The sequence below is a fragment of the Oncorhynchus nerka genome, linkage group LG21 (assembly GCF_034236695.1).
Source record: "Oncorhynchus nerka isolate Pitt River linkage group LG21, Oner_Uvic_2.0, whole genome shotgun sequence".
NCBI lineage: Eukaryota > Metazoa > Chordata > Actinopteri > Salmoniformes > Salmonidae > Oncorhynchus > Oncorhynchus nerka.
Genome location: NC_088416.1, coordinates 23,359,074 through 23,373,860, shown reverse-complemented (window position 1 = coordinate 23,373,860; position 14,787 = coordinate 23,359,074). Strand labels below are relative to the sequence as shown.

The following is a 14,787-nucleotide window of genomic DNA, read 5'->3' as shown; positions in this document are numbered from 1 at the left end:
AGTTACCATATCCCTTCTCATCATAGGCTAGGGATTATAAACAGTGGTTACTAGTAGTTATCATATCCCTTCTCATCATAGGCTAGGGATTATAAACAGTGGTTAATAGTAGTTATCATAGGCTAGGGATTATAAACAGTGGTTACTGGTAATTACCATATCCCTTCTCATCATAGGCTAGGGATTATAAACAGTGGTTAATAGTAGTTACCATATCCCTTCTCATCATAGGCTAGGGATTATAAACAGTGATTACTAGTAGTTATCATAGGCTAGGGATTATAAATAGTGATTACTAGTAGTTGTCATAGGCTAGGGATTATAAACAGTGATTACTAGTAGTTATCATAGGCTAGGGATTATAAACAGTGGTTACTAGTAGTTATCATAGGCTAGGGATTATAAACAGTGGTTACTAGTAGTTACCATATCCCTTCTCATCATAGGCTAGGGATTATAAACAGTGGTCACTAGTAGTTATCATATCCCTTCTCATCATAGGCTAGGGATTATAAACAGTGGTTACTAGTAGTTACCATATCCCTTCTCATCATAGGCTAGGGATTATAAACAGTGGTTACTAGTAGTTATCATATCCCTTCTCATCATAGGCTAGGGATTATAAACAGTGGTTACTAGTAGTTATCATAGGCTAGGGATTATAAACAGTGGTTACTAGTAGTTATCATAGGCTAGGGATTATAAACAGTGGTTACTAGTAGTTACCATATCCCTCCTCATCATAGGCTAGGGATTATAAACAGTGGTTACTAGTAGTTATCATATCCCTTCTCATCATAGGCTATGGATTATAAACAGTGGTTACTAGTAGTTACCATATCCCTTCTCATCATAGGCTAGGGATTATAAACAGTGGTTACTAGTAGTTATCATATCCCTTCTCATCATAGGCTAGGGATTATAAACAGTGTTTACTAGTAGTTATCATAGGCTAGGGATTATAAACAGTGGTTACTAGTAGTTATAATAGGCTAGGGATTATAAACAGTGGTTACTAGTAGTTATCATAGGCTAGGGATTATAAACAGTGGTTACTAGTAGTTACCATTCCCCTCTCATCATAGGCTAGGGATTATAAACAGTGGTTACTAGTAGTTATCATATCCCTTCTCATCATAGGCTAGGGATTATAAACAGTGGTTACTGGTAGTTATCATAGGCTAGGGATTATAAACAGTGGTTACTGGTAGTTACCATATCCCTTCTCATCATAGGCTAGGGATTATAAACAGTGGTTACTAGTAGTTATCATATCCCTTCTCATCATAGGCTAGGGATTATAAACAGTGGTTACTAGTAGTTATCATATCCCTTCTCATCATAGGCTAGGGATTATAAACAGTGGTTACTAGTAGTTATCATATCCCTTCTCATCATAGGCTAGGGATTATAAACAGTGGTTACTGGTAGTTATCATAGGCTAGGGATTATAAACAGTGGTTACTAGTAGTTATCATAGGCTAGGGATTATAAACAGTGGTTACTAGTAGTTACCATATCCCTTCTCATCATAGGCTAGGGATTATAAACAGTGGTTACTAGTAGTTACCATATCCATTCTCATCATAGGCTAGGGATTATAAACAGTGGTTACTCGTAGTTATCATAGGCTAGGGATTATAAACAGTGGTTACTAGTAGTTATCATAGGCTAGGGATTATAAACAGTGGTTACTAGTAGTTACCATATCCCTTCTCATCATAGGCTAGGGATTATAAACAGTGGTTACTAGTAGTTACCATATCCCTTCTCATCATAGGCTAGGGATTATAAACAGTGGTTACTAGTAGTTATCATAGGCTATGGATTATAAACAGTGGTTACTAGTAGTTACCATATCTCTTCTCATCATAGGCTATGGATTATAAATAGTGATTACTAGTAGTTATCATAAGCTAGGGATTATAAACAGTGGTTACTAGTAGTTACGATATCCCTTCTCATCATAGGCTAGGGATTATAAACAGTGGTTACTAGTAGTTACCATATCCCTTCTCATCATAGGCTAGGGATTATAAACAGTGGTTACTAGTAGTTACCATATCCCTTCTCATCGTAGGCTAGGGATTATAAACAGTGGTTACTAGTAGTTATCATATCCCTTCTCATCATAGGCTATGGATTATAAACAGTGGTTACTAGTAGTTACCATATCCCTTCTCATCATAGGCTAGGGATTATAAACAGTGGTTACTAGTAGTTATCATAGGCTAGGGATTATAAACAGTGGTTACTAGTAGTTACCATGTCCCTTCTCATCATAGGCTAGGGATTATAAACAGTGGTTACTAGTAGTTATCATATCCCTTCTCATCATAGGCTAGGGATTATAAACAGTGGTTACTAGTAGTTATCATAGGCTAGGGATTATAAACAGTGGTTACTAGTAGTTACCATGTCCCTTCTCATCATAGGCTAGGGATTATAAACAGTGGTTACTAGTAGTTATCATAGGCTAGGGATTATAAACAGTGGTTACTAGTAGTTATCATAGGCTAGGGATTATAAAGAGTGGTTACTAGTAGTTATCATAGGCTAGGTTAAAAAAGACAATGTAATAATTCCATGCGGAAGCTTTCGAAAATAAACTAATTCATGGGACCAGCAATTGATAACTACTAGAGCTGTTGCTAACTAGCAATGCTGGTCCCATTAATTGCGAAGACTTATGGGAAATTAGAACCCTGTTGTCTTAACCTTGTAATCTTCAACATATCTTATAGGCTAGGGGTTATAAACAGTGGTTACTAGTAGTTACCATATCCCTTCTCCTCATAGGCCAGGAAGGGTGGGATGATGATGGTGCGTGTCTCTCCCACACACATGCCGATCAGACCCTCGTCCATGCCCTTAATGAGGTAGCCCATGCCCACGTACGTGTCATAGGTGCCGTTCCTAGAGTGGCTGAAAGAGACATGGACAGAACGGTTAACACACACACACACATACAGCATGACTGGCCTTCCAGAGTAGATATGGACCCCACCTGGAGTCGAAGGGCACGCCGTTCAGCAGGGTGCCGTTGTAGTGATAACGGATGAAGTCAGTAGCCTCCACGAGGCGCTTGCAGCTCTCAGGTTTGCTGAGGCTGCGTGTCTGGACCTTGTCTTCTGTGTTCCAGATGTCGAGCAGAACCACGTCAAACACCAACACAGTGTCAGCAGGGATCACATCACCTAGGAGAGAGAGACAGGTTGGGAAATCATTGTGTGCCACTGGAATATACGATTGGGGCCAACATCAGAGGTTAACTATTTGTGGAATTGAGTTTGTATAGGGCACACTACCTGTCGCCAGGCCCTATGTAAAGGTCTTATAGGTGAATGAAATGAGTTGTTACCTGCTCCTATGCTTCCATAGGCAAGGTGTGGGGGGACGGTAACTTTTCTGCGCTCATTGACACACATGCCCTGAACTCCCCTGTCCAGACCAGTGATGAGACGCCCCAGTCCCACCTGGCCACTGAAGGGTGCACCACGTTCATGACTGAAGAGGGGGGGATGGGTAGAAGAGAGGGGGAGAGAGAAAAGAAGTGACATTCCTCAAGAGTACACATATTATACTTATTTCAATGGTAGGCTGGGTCTACTAAAGTTATTATATTCCTATTATTATATTAATGTTAACTGGTTGTAAACCATGTATCTAACCATATCTGAATGGGTTATGTCCTCTGGCAGTCTCTATGGGGGTGCCACAGGGTTCAATTCTCGGGCCGACTCTTTTCTCTGTATATATCAATGATGTTGCTCTTGCTGCGGGCGATTCCCTGATCCACCTCTACGCAGACGACACCATTCTATATACTCCCGGCCCGTCCTTGGACACTGTGCTATCTAACCTCCAAACGAGCTTCAATGCCATACAACACTCCTTCCGTGGCCTCCAACTGCTCTTAAACGCTAGTAAAACCAAATGCATGCTTTTCAACCGTTCGCTGCCTGCAACCGCACGCCTGACCAGCATCACCACCCTGGATGGTTCCGACCTTGAATATGTGGACATCTATAAGTACCTAGGTGTCTGGCTAGACTGTAAACTCTCCTTCCAGACTCATATCAAACATATCCAATCGAAAATCAAATCAAGAGTCGGCTTTCTATTCCGCAACAAAGCTTCCTTCACTTACGCCGCCAAACTTACCCTAGTAAAACTGACTATCCTACCGATCCTCGACTTCGGCGATGTCATCTACAAAATTGCTTCCAACACTCTACTCAGCAAACTGGATGCAGTTTATCACAGTGCCATCCGTTTGTCACTAAGCACCTTATACCACCCACCACTGCGACTTGTATGCTCTAGTCGGCTGGCCCTCGCTACATATTCGCCACCAGACCCACTGGCTCCAGGTCATCTACAAGTCCATGCTAGGTAAAGCTCCGCCTTATCTCAGTTCACTGGTCACGATGGCAACACCCATCCGTAGCACGCGCTCCAGCAGGTGTATCTCACTGATCATCCCTAAAGCCAACACCTCATTTGGCCGCCTTTCGTTCCAGTTCTCTGCTGCCTGTGACTGGAACGAATTGCAAAAATCGCTGAAGTTGGAGACTTTTATCTCCCTCACCAACTTCAAACATCTGCTATCTGAGCAGCTAACCGATCGCTGCAGCTGTACATAGTCTATTGGTAAATAGCCCACCCATTTTCACCTACCTCATCCCCATACTGTTTTTATTTATTTACTTTTCTGCTCTTTTGCACACCAATATCTCTACCTGTACATGACCATCTGATCATTTATCACTCCAGTGTTAATCTGCAAAATTGTAATTATTCGCCTACCTCATGCCTTTTGCACACAATGTATATAGACTCCCCTTTTTTTCTACTGTGTTATTGACTTGTTAATTGTTTACTCCATGTGTAACTCTGTGTTGTCTGTTCACACTGCTATGCTTCATCTTGGCCAGGTCGCAGTTGCAAATGAGAACTTGTTCTCAACTAGCCTACCTGGTTAAATAAAGGTGAAATAAAAAAATAAAATGTGCAAAGAATGAAATAAGTCATGATCAAAATACAAAAGTAGGCCATCGTAAAATAACTGAATAGGCCTAAATAATGCATTTTAAGATGTCGCCTAGGCCTAGCCTGTCAACGAACTGAATGCAGCTGTTCGCCTGCATTGAGTGTGCGTGGCATGTCGCAATAGTAAACCCCATATTGAACGATATTGTGGAGAGCGCCACATAGGCCTCGTTCGGGGAGGCACTAACGCACACGGCAGCTGCAAAGTATCTGTGCAGAAATACACAGCGCAGGGGCAAAGTTGCAATGTATATGTGAATCACAGGGTCTTCAACGTTTCAAAATGGTTGCTTAGAGGTGCTGCAAATTTCGAGCCCGGACACGTCCGCAACAGGCAAACTGCGTGAGACCATATAGTCAAACGAACAAAAAATGTCCTCCAGTCGACACATAATTTATTTGCACAGGAATCAGATAGCTTTGATGCTCTTCTGCACTATGTCAATAGACCTATACAAGCTAGTCGTGCGTCGTAGCTTACCTTGAATCGAACTTCTTGCCGTCGGTGAAGGTACCGTTGTAATGATAACGGACGAAATCTCCCGTTTGCACTTCTCTGGGACAAACTCTTGGAATGTCATACCGATCAATAACCACGTCTTCTAACGGGCCCGGGCTACAGCTTATATGGGTTCCCGTTACACAGAGAAAAAATAACGCAAATATTGACTCCATTATAAACCTATTCTTTGGTGTTTTGTTAAAGTATGACAAATGGACAGATGACTTCTCCGTTGGTTACCGTCTATGGATGGAGAGAGAGAGAAGTGCGGACGTAGCTTCAGCTCATTCAGAAAGGGGAGGTGTGAATCCAATTCACTCCCTCCTTTTTAGAGGAATTCTGTAAACGTGTAAAGTCGCCCTCCGCCATATATAACAGGCCTAGGTATATGACTCGAGCGCAAGCCGGAGGAAAGGATTTAAAGCATAACCTACGCCTATAATAAAGCGTTATTTAGCGTAGGCCTACTATGTAATAACGTTTGTGATATACTGTTTACAAAGCCTTATTATTTGTATGCCTATCGAACATAGACAGTGAGTGAGGGTTATTTGCACTGTGTGGGAATACCACACCCGTTTCTATAGAGAAGCTCATTTAACCGGGAGGCGCCCATCTGGCTGAGTCGGAAAAAGAAAGGCCCAGAATGACGCTCTCGCAGGTCCTAAATTCCAACCTTTGGACAGTTTCTCTATTTAAATATTAACTGTTATGTATCTAACGTTTACAAATAGGCCTATGTTAATTTGCTGCTCATATTTTCACTGTTAAAAATAAAGAATAAAAATCACACCCCTCTCCGTGACCATCTCATCTGGCATTCCATGTTCCAACATGCTCGCTGGAATGTTCGTTAGATCCAACAAACCTACCCATGCAAAGACAACATTGAAGAGTTGTCGAATCTGTGAAGAAGTATTTGCTTTCGATATTTAAATATGGCAATAATAGCATATTCCTTATTAGACCACCACACAGTCTTAATTTACATATGTTATGCACTTTTTTCCAGTGTGTTATTTTGCTCCATATATATATATATATATATATAATGTAGGGCCTACTATCGGCCAATCAATTCCAAAAATATTGAGGGCGTTATGACCCAGGGACTCTAACCTCACCCCGAAATCACTGCCTCCGACTGACTCTTTGTGAAACTCCTGCAGGGGAACCCTGACTTTTCTGTCCCCTCCTCTCCGTCTCTCCAAGCCGTGCCAAGGCTCTGCACGTGTAAACAGACATGACCATTCACTGGTGAAGAAAACCCTGGAGAAATTATCCCGAAATCGTATTTGGTTGGAGAAACGGAGGGCATAATAAAGAATAAGCACAATGGCCCCTACAAACGTTAAAGATACCTGGCTTTCATTTTGTTTCTGTGTAGTTTTGGTCGCTCCGGTTCTGGTCGAAGCCCAGTATGAGAAATATAGCTTTAAGAGTTTCCCACAGAACGACCTAATGCCACTTGAATCTGCGTATGGACATGCTCTGGACCAGTATGCAGCGCAGAACTGGAGGGACAGCATCAAGTACCTGGAATTGAGTTTGCGTCTTCACCGGCTCCTGAAAGACAGCGAAGCGTTTTGCAGCCAGAACTGTAGCACTGTCAGTCGGGACAATGATACCCTCTTCGCGGACAGCAGTCTCCGCATCATGCGGCATTTCTTACTCCGGGCTTCATGCCTTAAAAAGTGCAAAACAACATTACCAGTGTTTACAGTAGCCTACCCAAAGAGAGATGTTCTGGAAGCCTTTGAGAAGAGGGTACCCTACCGGTACATACAATATGCTTACTACCAGGTGAGATCAAATAGTTATTCTTCTGGATGGGTGGATATTAAATACATTCAGGGTAAGATACCCAAATAACGGGTTACAAATGTCTACATGTCTATAATACTGATGGTCACCGTGGGTTTCCCCTTTAGTAGATAATAGGCATAATTGTAAGAATCTTAGGATATGTGGAATACATTCTTCATTATAATATTATCATCAAATTGTAACAACCTGTCCTGACACACCTATTACACCGTTATGCGTAAAACGAATACGTAATAGTCCGATATTTACATAGGCTAATGTCATAGCCTGATACTTCGAATGAAATATCAACTATTAAGTAGCTTGTTTTCCACGAGCAAGACTGTGAAACAAGCGTGAAACAATCAAGTTTTTCCTAGACTTTCCTCAGCCCACCTGTTAAGAATGCTGCAAACTCAGGAGTTGAACACACATGCCACGTCTCTCTAACAGCGCCCCGTTAAAGAGTCCCCCAGTAAGAATAATCGCCTTATTATTTTCTACCAAAGCAAACACCACATGAGGTAGAATACCAAGCAGGCAAATCAACAGCGTCCCCCCTGCAAAAATAAAGAGAATTTACTTTTAAAGTGAAAGTAAGCCAAACGCGTGCCATTGGAATGTGCGTAAAATATACGTGTACAACCATTTCTACGGCCTGTGCGCACACGTGAGTGTTATAATCGGAATGTTTCCTCAGGCAAGCCCACTCCTCCATAGGAGAGCAATCTTCTCAGATCAGCATCTGTCTCTATTCACACCCAGACGTTCTCATAGGTGTTCCAGGTGCGTGTGTCAGCCAAACTGGTGATCTCATGGCTCTGTTTCTTCACTTGTTCAGATATACGGCAGTATTCCAAAAACCCTCCTCCATAAAACAGACCAAGAACACTGTTTGAATCTACACAGCATGGGCTCTTGACAATTGCCAGGCTTAGCTACCACATAGTAATCTTTGAATATAGGCATACAGTGTTCTCCTTACTGCCAAAAGTGTTGATTGACAGTTGATCATTTCAGCACATGCCTTAAAGCCATATTGAGTCAGTGGTGAAGCACACCTCCTAGCAGTTGGTGAGGTGATTTGAGGTTAGAAGCCATGCTATTCTGAGGACTAACTAGTGTTAGCAAGACCTGCTGCATGTAGAGAACCCCTTGCTTCAGCTAGGCATTCGTTAGAACGAGAGATAGTGTCTGTAGAAGTCATCCAACGATAACACTAAGTACCTGGGAGCCAAGACCGACCAATCAGACAACTGGACCCTATATGACCCATAACAATAATGATGATACATTCTGTATCTCCTCTCTCCCACAGTTAAACAACATAGAGAGGGCCGTGTCAGCGGCCCACACGTTCCTCCAGAAGAACCCAGAAGACCCCTTCATCTCCAAGAACATGAACTACTACAAGACCCTGTTTGAGCTGGACGAGTACCTCATCGACCACGAGGAGCGGCCCTACGAGGTCAGTGTGAGGTCAGCTCACAACCAGCCCCCATACACATCACAACTAGCTCTGATACCCGTCACCTGGCACGGTACTAGAACTAATGGCTGTCCAAGAAAAACTTCCAAAAGGACTAATTCGAGATAAAAAAGGAGTTGGAGTACTTTACAAAAAAAAGGCTGTACAATGGATTCAAGTCAGCAAAACGAAAGCAATCTCTGCCTTTTCTTCCGAGTGCTTCAACTCCCTTTTTTTACCTCAAATGAGTCCTTTTGGAAGTTTTTCTTGGTAAGCTATTCTCATGATTTTTGCCATTGTTGTTGAGCACCCCTCCTTTCCTTTCTTTGCTGAAGCGCGAAGGTCCACCTGGACACAGTACTCAAACTATTAATTCAAAATATGTGTTGGCTAGTATGTTATCGATGGCTTTCTCAATCTAAACAAGAATGGCTGAGAAATACTATAGTATCTTTTTCACAACTGTTAGCAAAAAGTCTCTGAATAGAATGTAGGTTCGAATTCTATTCAAATGTTGGTTGTTGTTCTGCAACTGCGTGCTAAGTTTCCCCCAGTCCTCCTACTTTGCATCCCTCCTATCCTGTCCTTTCAACACATATTTACTGTCTCTAACTGTGCTGTCCTTTCAGCACATATCTACTGTCTCTAACTGTGCTGTCCTTTCTGACCCCTGGCTGTTGTTCTTTCAGCCCATGTCTAGTGTCTCTAACACTTTGATTTGACCTTTCTGTACTCCAGCCTGTGTTCCTGAAGGCTGTGAAACTGTATAACTCTGGAGATTTCAGCGCCAGTACTCGGGACATGGAGCAGGCCACTACGGAGTACCTCAAAATGTACGACCTCTGCCTGGCAGGCTGCGAAGGGTCATATGAGGTCACAGAGTACAAAGACTTCTACCCTACACTGGCAGGTGAGTGTCTGACAAACCCCCATCTACGCATGATCCCAATTGAGAGGGCAGAGACTCGAGTCATAGAAGTATAATCTCTCTCTCTCTCTCTCTCTCTCTCTCTCTCTCTCTCTCTCTCTCTCTCTCTCTCTCTCTCTCTCTCTCTCTCTCTCTCTCCCCCTCTCTCTCTCTCTCTCAGATCTCTACACGGAAGTTCTGAGGTGTAAAGTGAAGTGTGAGGAGAACCTGAAGCCCAACATCGGTGGTTTCTTTGTGGAAAAGTTTGTGGCTACCATGTACCACTACCTCCAGTTTGCCTACTATAAACGTAAGGGCATGAAAGTGTCACACCTCGATAGAGCTCCGAACTCTACTGCACTTGCATTTCATGACCCAAAATAGTACAGCAACTATTCAATGTAATAACTATGTGTAGTTACATTACTTGAGTAGAAAGTTGTTATGCAGTTGTCAGATGACCCTCCCTCCCTGTGGGCAGTGAACGACGTGCGTAACGCGGCTCCGTGTGCGGCCAGCTACATGCTGTTTGACGCTAACGACCAGGTGATGCAGCAGAACATGGTGTACTACCGCTTCTACAGAGAACAGTGGGGCCTGGAGGAGACACACTTCCTGCCTCGCCCGGTGAGTAACCCGTTAGCTTTATATAACCTTCGCGCCTAACTCAGCATCCCGATGTTCCCTGTCAAGACTGAACGTGTCATTTCTGATTAATACGAACCATCATCTAGAACAGTGGTATTCAAAGTCAGGGTCGCGACCCTGAGAACCGCAGTGGGATGGGCAATTTTTGTTGTTGTTGTATGGGACAGTACACAAACGTTTTGGCGAAAGATAATCTGAAGGGACCCCAAAATAATACTGAGTAAATGTATTTATTGGTTTCTTTTCATTTTGATGAGAGATGAAAATGCAATGAATTAAAGGTTATTTGTTCATGTAAAAATAAAAATAAAAATGGATCGATTTTGGGGTGGGATCCCCATAAATTCTGCCGGGAAAAAATGGGGCTCTGGCTGAAAACGTTTGAATACCACTGATTTAGAATTACGGTAATAAACTTTACCCAGATTAACCTCATTCCTGAACCTGATTCCAAACAAGGTGTGTAATAGTTTCAGATTTGGGGTATGGCCTAGCTGTTGTTTCCTTACTAAAATATGCTATGGAGCACCACAGCTCCACACAAACCAAGAAAAGGAAAGCTGTGACATATAGCTATGGTGTGAACACCAACTCCCAACAAAGGTGGCAATTAAAATATTTGATATTCAAATTGAATATATATATATAGAAAATATGGTTATGCCCTACCAGTACAGCACTTACAGCAGCAGCAACGCCATCAATTAAATAAAACCAACAAAGCTCCCTGAAACATATTGGCCTTTTTTAAACAGTGATCGTTCAAATGGAGTTAGTGGTGCTGCAGATACTTCATGGTATGCTAACTGGAGGGAAAAGTAGCATTCAAATGGAGTTAGTGGTGCTGCAGATACTTCATGGTATGCTAACTGGAGGGAAAAGGAGCATTCAAATGGAGTTAGTGGTGCTGCAGATACTTCATGGTATGCTAACGGGAGGGAAAAGGAGCATTCAAATGGAGTTAGTGGTGCTGCAGATACTTCATGGTATGCTAACTGGAGGGAAAAGGATCATTCAAATGGAGTTAGTGGTGCTGCAGATACTTCATGGTATGCTAACTGGAGGGAAAAGGAGCATTCAAATGGAGTTAGTGGTGCTGCAGATACTTCATGGTATGCTAACTGGAGGGAAAAGGAGCATTCAAATGGAGTTAGTGGTGCTGCAGATACTTCATGGTATGCTAACTGGAGGAAAAGGAGCATTCAAATGGAGTTAGTGGTGCTGCAGATACTTCATGGTATGCTAACTGGAGGGAAAAGGAGCATTCAAATGGAGTTAGTGGTGCTGCAGATACTTCATGGTATGCTAACTGGAGGGAAAAGGAGCATTCAAATGGAGTTAGTGGTGCTGCAGATACTTCATGGTATGCTAACAGGAGGGAAAAGGAGCATTCAAATGGAGTTAGTGGTGCTGCAAATACTTCATGGTATGCTAACTGGAGGGAAAAGGAGCATTCAAATGGAGTTAGTGGTGCTGCAGATACTTCATGGTATGCTAACTGGAGGGAAAAGGATCATTCAAATAAAGGGAAACAACTAGCGCAAATATTTTTTTTTTTTGGGGGGGGGGCTGTAGCTTTGTGTTCACCTTGCTTCTTGTGTCAACCAATGATATTGACGCGCCACGTTTGTTGCACAGGAGGCACTGAGGTACTTTAACCAAACGACCAAGCAGAGGGAAATGCTGGAGTTTGCACTGAACTACCTACAGACAGATGATGAGGTAAGGCTTGCCTGCAAAGGGGTGGAGATGGAAGTAACAGAGGAAACCAGTTTTTATGTGCAGGACAAATTCTGGACAGAAGCACTAAACTCAGAAGTAATCAACTGTAATAAATTGTCTGGTTCGTTTCAAATCTGGCAAGATTTTGATTTTGGGTTGCCGAGAATATTTCCAAAGTGCAGAACAATTTTCGGGAATAATAGCTAGTATGCTACTTTGTTTTGCGCAGGTGACTGAAAAATGGTCGGCAAAGTGTTTGAATGAACTTCATGGAAAGAAGTGGGGGGGGGGGGGGGGGGGGGCAGTCAATCACAGTGTTTACTTTGATTCTGATTCTGACTACTGGGGATGTATGAGGGAGACTACTGTAGAGAGAGTGGGATGGACAGAGGTTGAAAGAGGGTCAGTAGCTGGAAGAGAGAGAAATGGAGAGAGAGATTGAGATTGATAGGGAGAGAGAAGGGCGTTGTATTTTCCGACAGTGGAGTGTGGTATGTAGCTGGGAGGTGTCAGACACTGCCACGTGTGTTTTTCTCTGGTCAGCCCCCAGCTAACCACACAGCCTCAGCTTAGACCTGAGAGGGGGGGGGGGACCGAGAAGGAGAACGGGAGGGAGGGAGAGGAAATTACAGCATGCACTAGTAGTGAGAGATTCATAGGGAAAGAAAATAAGAGCCAAGAGAAAGGCAAAGAAAGTGTGAGAACGATGACAACATGTTAGCATTACGTCCCTGAGATGTCTGCCAAGTGAAATCCAGCCTCATCTTGAAGTGTAGATGTGTTGTTGTATGTCTGTAAATCAGTGTTGTGTTCCTTGGCAGGATGTGGTGAGTCCAGAGGAGGTGGCTGCTCCCTCGGCCCCCCCTGACGCTGAGTTTGAGGGGATAGGAGATTACGAGGAGTCCTTCGTAGCAGACTGGTGGCAGGAACCCAAAACCAAGGGGGACGCTGGGGAACCTGCAGCCTGACCCCAAACACCAACTCCACCATGAACACAACCCCTCCCCCAAACAGAACACTTCTCAAATCCCCTCTCAAAGAATATGGACAGCCCTACAGAGCCAGACCCATCCAGAAATGCCAGGGTACTATATTTAGTACACCCCACACATTAAATTGTTCCATGGTATATATACAAACACACACAGACACATCATTTCACAGCTTAAGGAACGCAAAAGGGAGAATATACATTGCCAGTTGCACACAGTTCCACCATTAGCAAGATCACACAAACACCCACAAAGGATTTATTGAAGGTCAGAGCTGTCCATGTCGGAACTGAAAGCTAAATGGTGCATCTGTTTTTGGCATAAGGAGAGGGAAAATAAAGGGAAAGGGGGGACACCTAGTCAGTTGTACAACTGAATGCCTTCAATTGAAATGTGTCTCTTCCGCATTTAACCCAACCCCTCGAAAGGTGTACTATAAATGTTAATACTGTATGACTGTTATTGTTGTCTTTCTTATTTCATGAAATGATTTGCCTTTGTGCCATAGCCCTGGTAGTATGGCACTGATCTATGCCTTCTGTCAATATCTAGGATGGTTGATGTTGAATTCTGACCTATCGGAGGTGTATTTTGTCTGTCCAGTGGTAAGATAAAAATCCACACAAAATTCTAAGTGAACAACAGCAGAAAGTGTGGAATAAAGTGACGTATTATTTTAGTACATCTCTGTTCTTGTCTCTTTCAGCACCTCCATTGCAGTACAGACATACAGTATAGTGGAAACGTATTGATGACATCCTTAGGATGTGTTTACACAGGCAGCCCAACGCTGATCTTATGCCCAATTATTGGTGGGATTATCTGAGATACTCTAAGGAGGTAGGGTTTGAGACGTTGTGTTCAGACCCCAACTCGGTTTTGGGGTGTAGGGTTTGAGACGTTGTGTTCAGACCCCAACTCGGTTTGGGGGTGTAGGGTTTGAGACGTTGTGTTCAGACCCCAACTCGGTTTTGGGGTGTAGGGTTTGAGACGTTGTGTTCAGACCCCAACTCGGTTTTGGGGTGTAGGGTTTGAGCGTAGCCTGACGGTAGGGAGGGGCAGTTCCTCTTGCTGCTCCGTAGGCAAGTACCATGGTCTTGCAGTGGATGCGACCTTTGACTGGAAACCAGTGGAGTGTGTGGAGGAGCAAGGGTGACATGGGGAGAATTTGGGACGGTTGAACACCAGGCTGGGTGCAGCGTTCTGGATAAGTTGCAGGGGTTTGATGGCACAAGCTGGGAGCTGTGAACCGTGATGGAGAGGTCTTGGGAGTGTGCAGGCTTGCAGAGAGGAGTGTGAACCGTGATGGAGAGGTCTTGGGAGTGTGCAGGCTTGCAGAGAGGAGTGTGAACCGTGATGGAGAGGTCTTGGGAGTGTGCAGGCTTGCAGAGAGGAGTGTGAACCGTGATGGAGAGGTCTTGGGAGTGTGCAGGCTTGCAGAGAGGAGTGTGAACCGTGATGGAGAGGTCTTGGGAGTGTGCAGGCTTGCAGAGAGGAGTGTGAACCGTGATGGAGAGGTCTTGGGAGTGTGCAGGCTTGCAGAGAGGAGTGTGAACCGTGATGGAGAGGTCTTGGGAGTGTGCAGGCTTGCAGAGAGGAGTGTGAACCGTGATGGAGAGGTCTTGGGAGTGTGCAGGCTTGCAGAGAGGAGTGTGAACCGCTGCCATTCCTCATCATCATTTAAGAGAAC

General features: G+C 43.7%; 2 protein-coding genes across 2 annotated transcripts in view; one reads left to right on the top strand and one right to left on the bottom strand.

The window, feature by feature from the left end:
* Positions 1-5,854, bottom strand: part of LOC115123338 (peptidyl-prolyl cis-trans isomerase FKBP10-like) — a 38,544-nt gene extending 32,690 nt beyond the window's left edge. Inside the window, exons 1-4 of the mRNA XM_065006448.1 lie at positions 5,534-5,854; positions 3,362-3,507; positions 3,008-3,197; positions 2,780-2,925 (exon numbers count right to left, since the gene is read on the bottom strand). Of these exons, the coding sequence (XP_064862520.1) occupies positions 2,780-2,925; positions 3,008-3,197; positions 3,362-3,507; positions 5,534-5,727 (676 nt within the window). The 5' untranslated portion in view covers positions 5,728-5,854. The remainder of the gene's footprint in view (positions 1-2,779; positions 2,926-3,007; positions 3,198-3,361; positions 3,508-5,533) is intronic.
* A 781-nt stretch (positions 5,855-6,635) lies between these two features.
* Positions 6,636-13,779, top strand: LOC115104118 (endoplasmic reticulum protein SC65-like). The gene is made up of 7 exons (XM_029625342.2): positions 6,636-7,357; positions 8,679-8,828; positions 9,567-9,738; positions 9,917-10,045; positions 10,217-10,362; positions 12,022-12,105; positions 12,927-13,779. The coding sequence occupies exons 1-7, from the start codon at positions 6,890-6,892 to the stop codon at positions 13,071-13,073; spliced, it is 1,296 nt and encodes a 431-aa protein (XP_029481202.1). The 5' UTR covers positions 6,636-6,889; the 3' UTR covers positions 13,074-13,779.
* Positions 13,780-14,787: the final 1,008 nt, after the last annotated feature.

Bases quoted from the DNA above. Each gene is read 5' to 3' on its own strand.
- LOC115104118 (XM_029625342.2), top strand. From the start codon at position 6,890: ATGGCCCCTACAAACGTTAAAGATACCTGGCTTTCATTTTGTTTCTGT. The intron at 7,358-8,678 runs GTGAGATCAAAT...TCTCTCCCACAG, and splicing joins TACAATATGCTTACTACCAG to TTAAACAACATAGAGAGGGC. The intron at 10,046-10,216 runs GTAAGGGCATGA...CCCTGTGGGCAG, and splicing joins CCAGTTTGCCTACTATAAAC to TGAACGACGTGCGTAACGCG.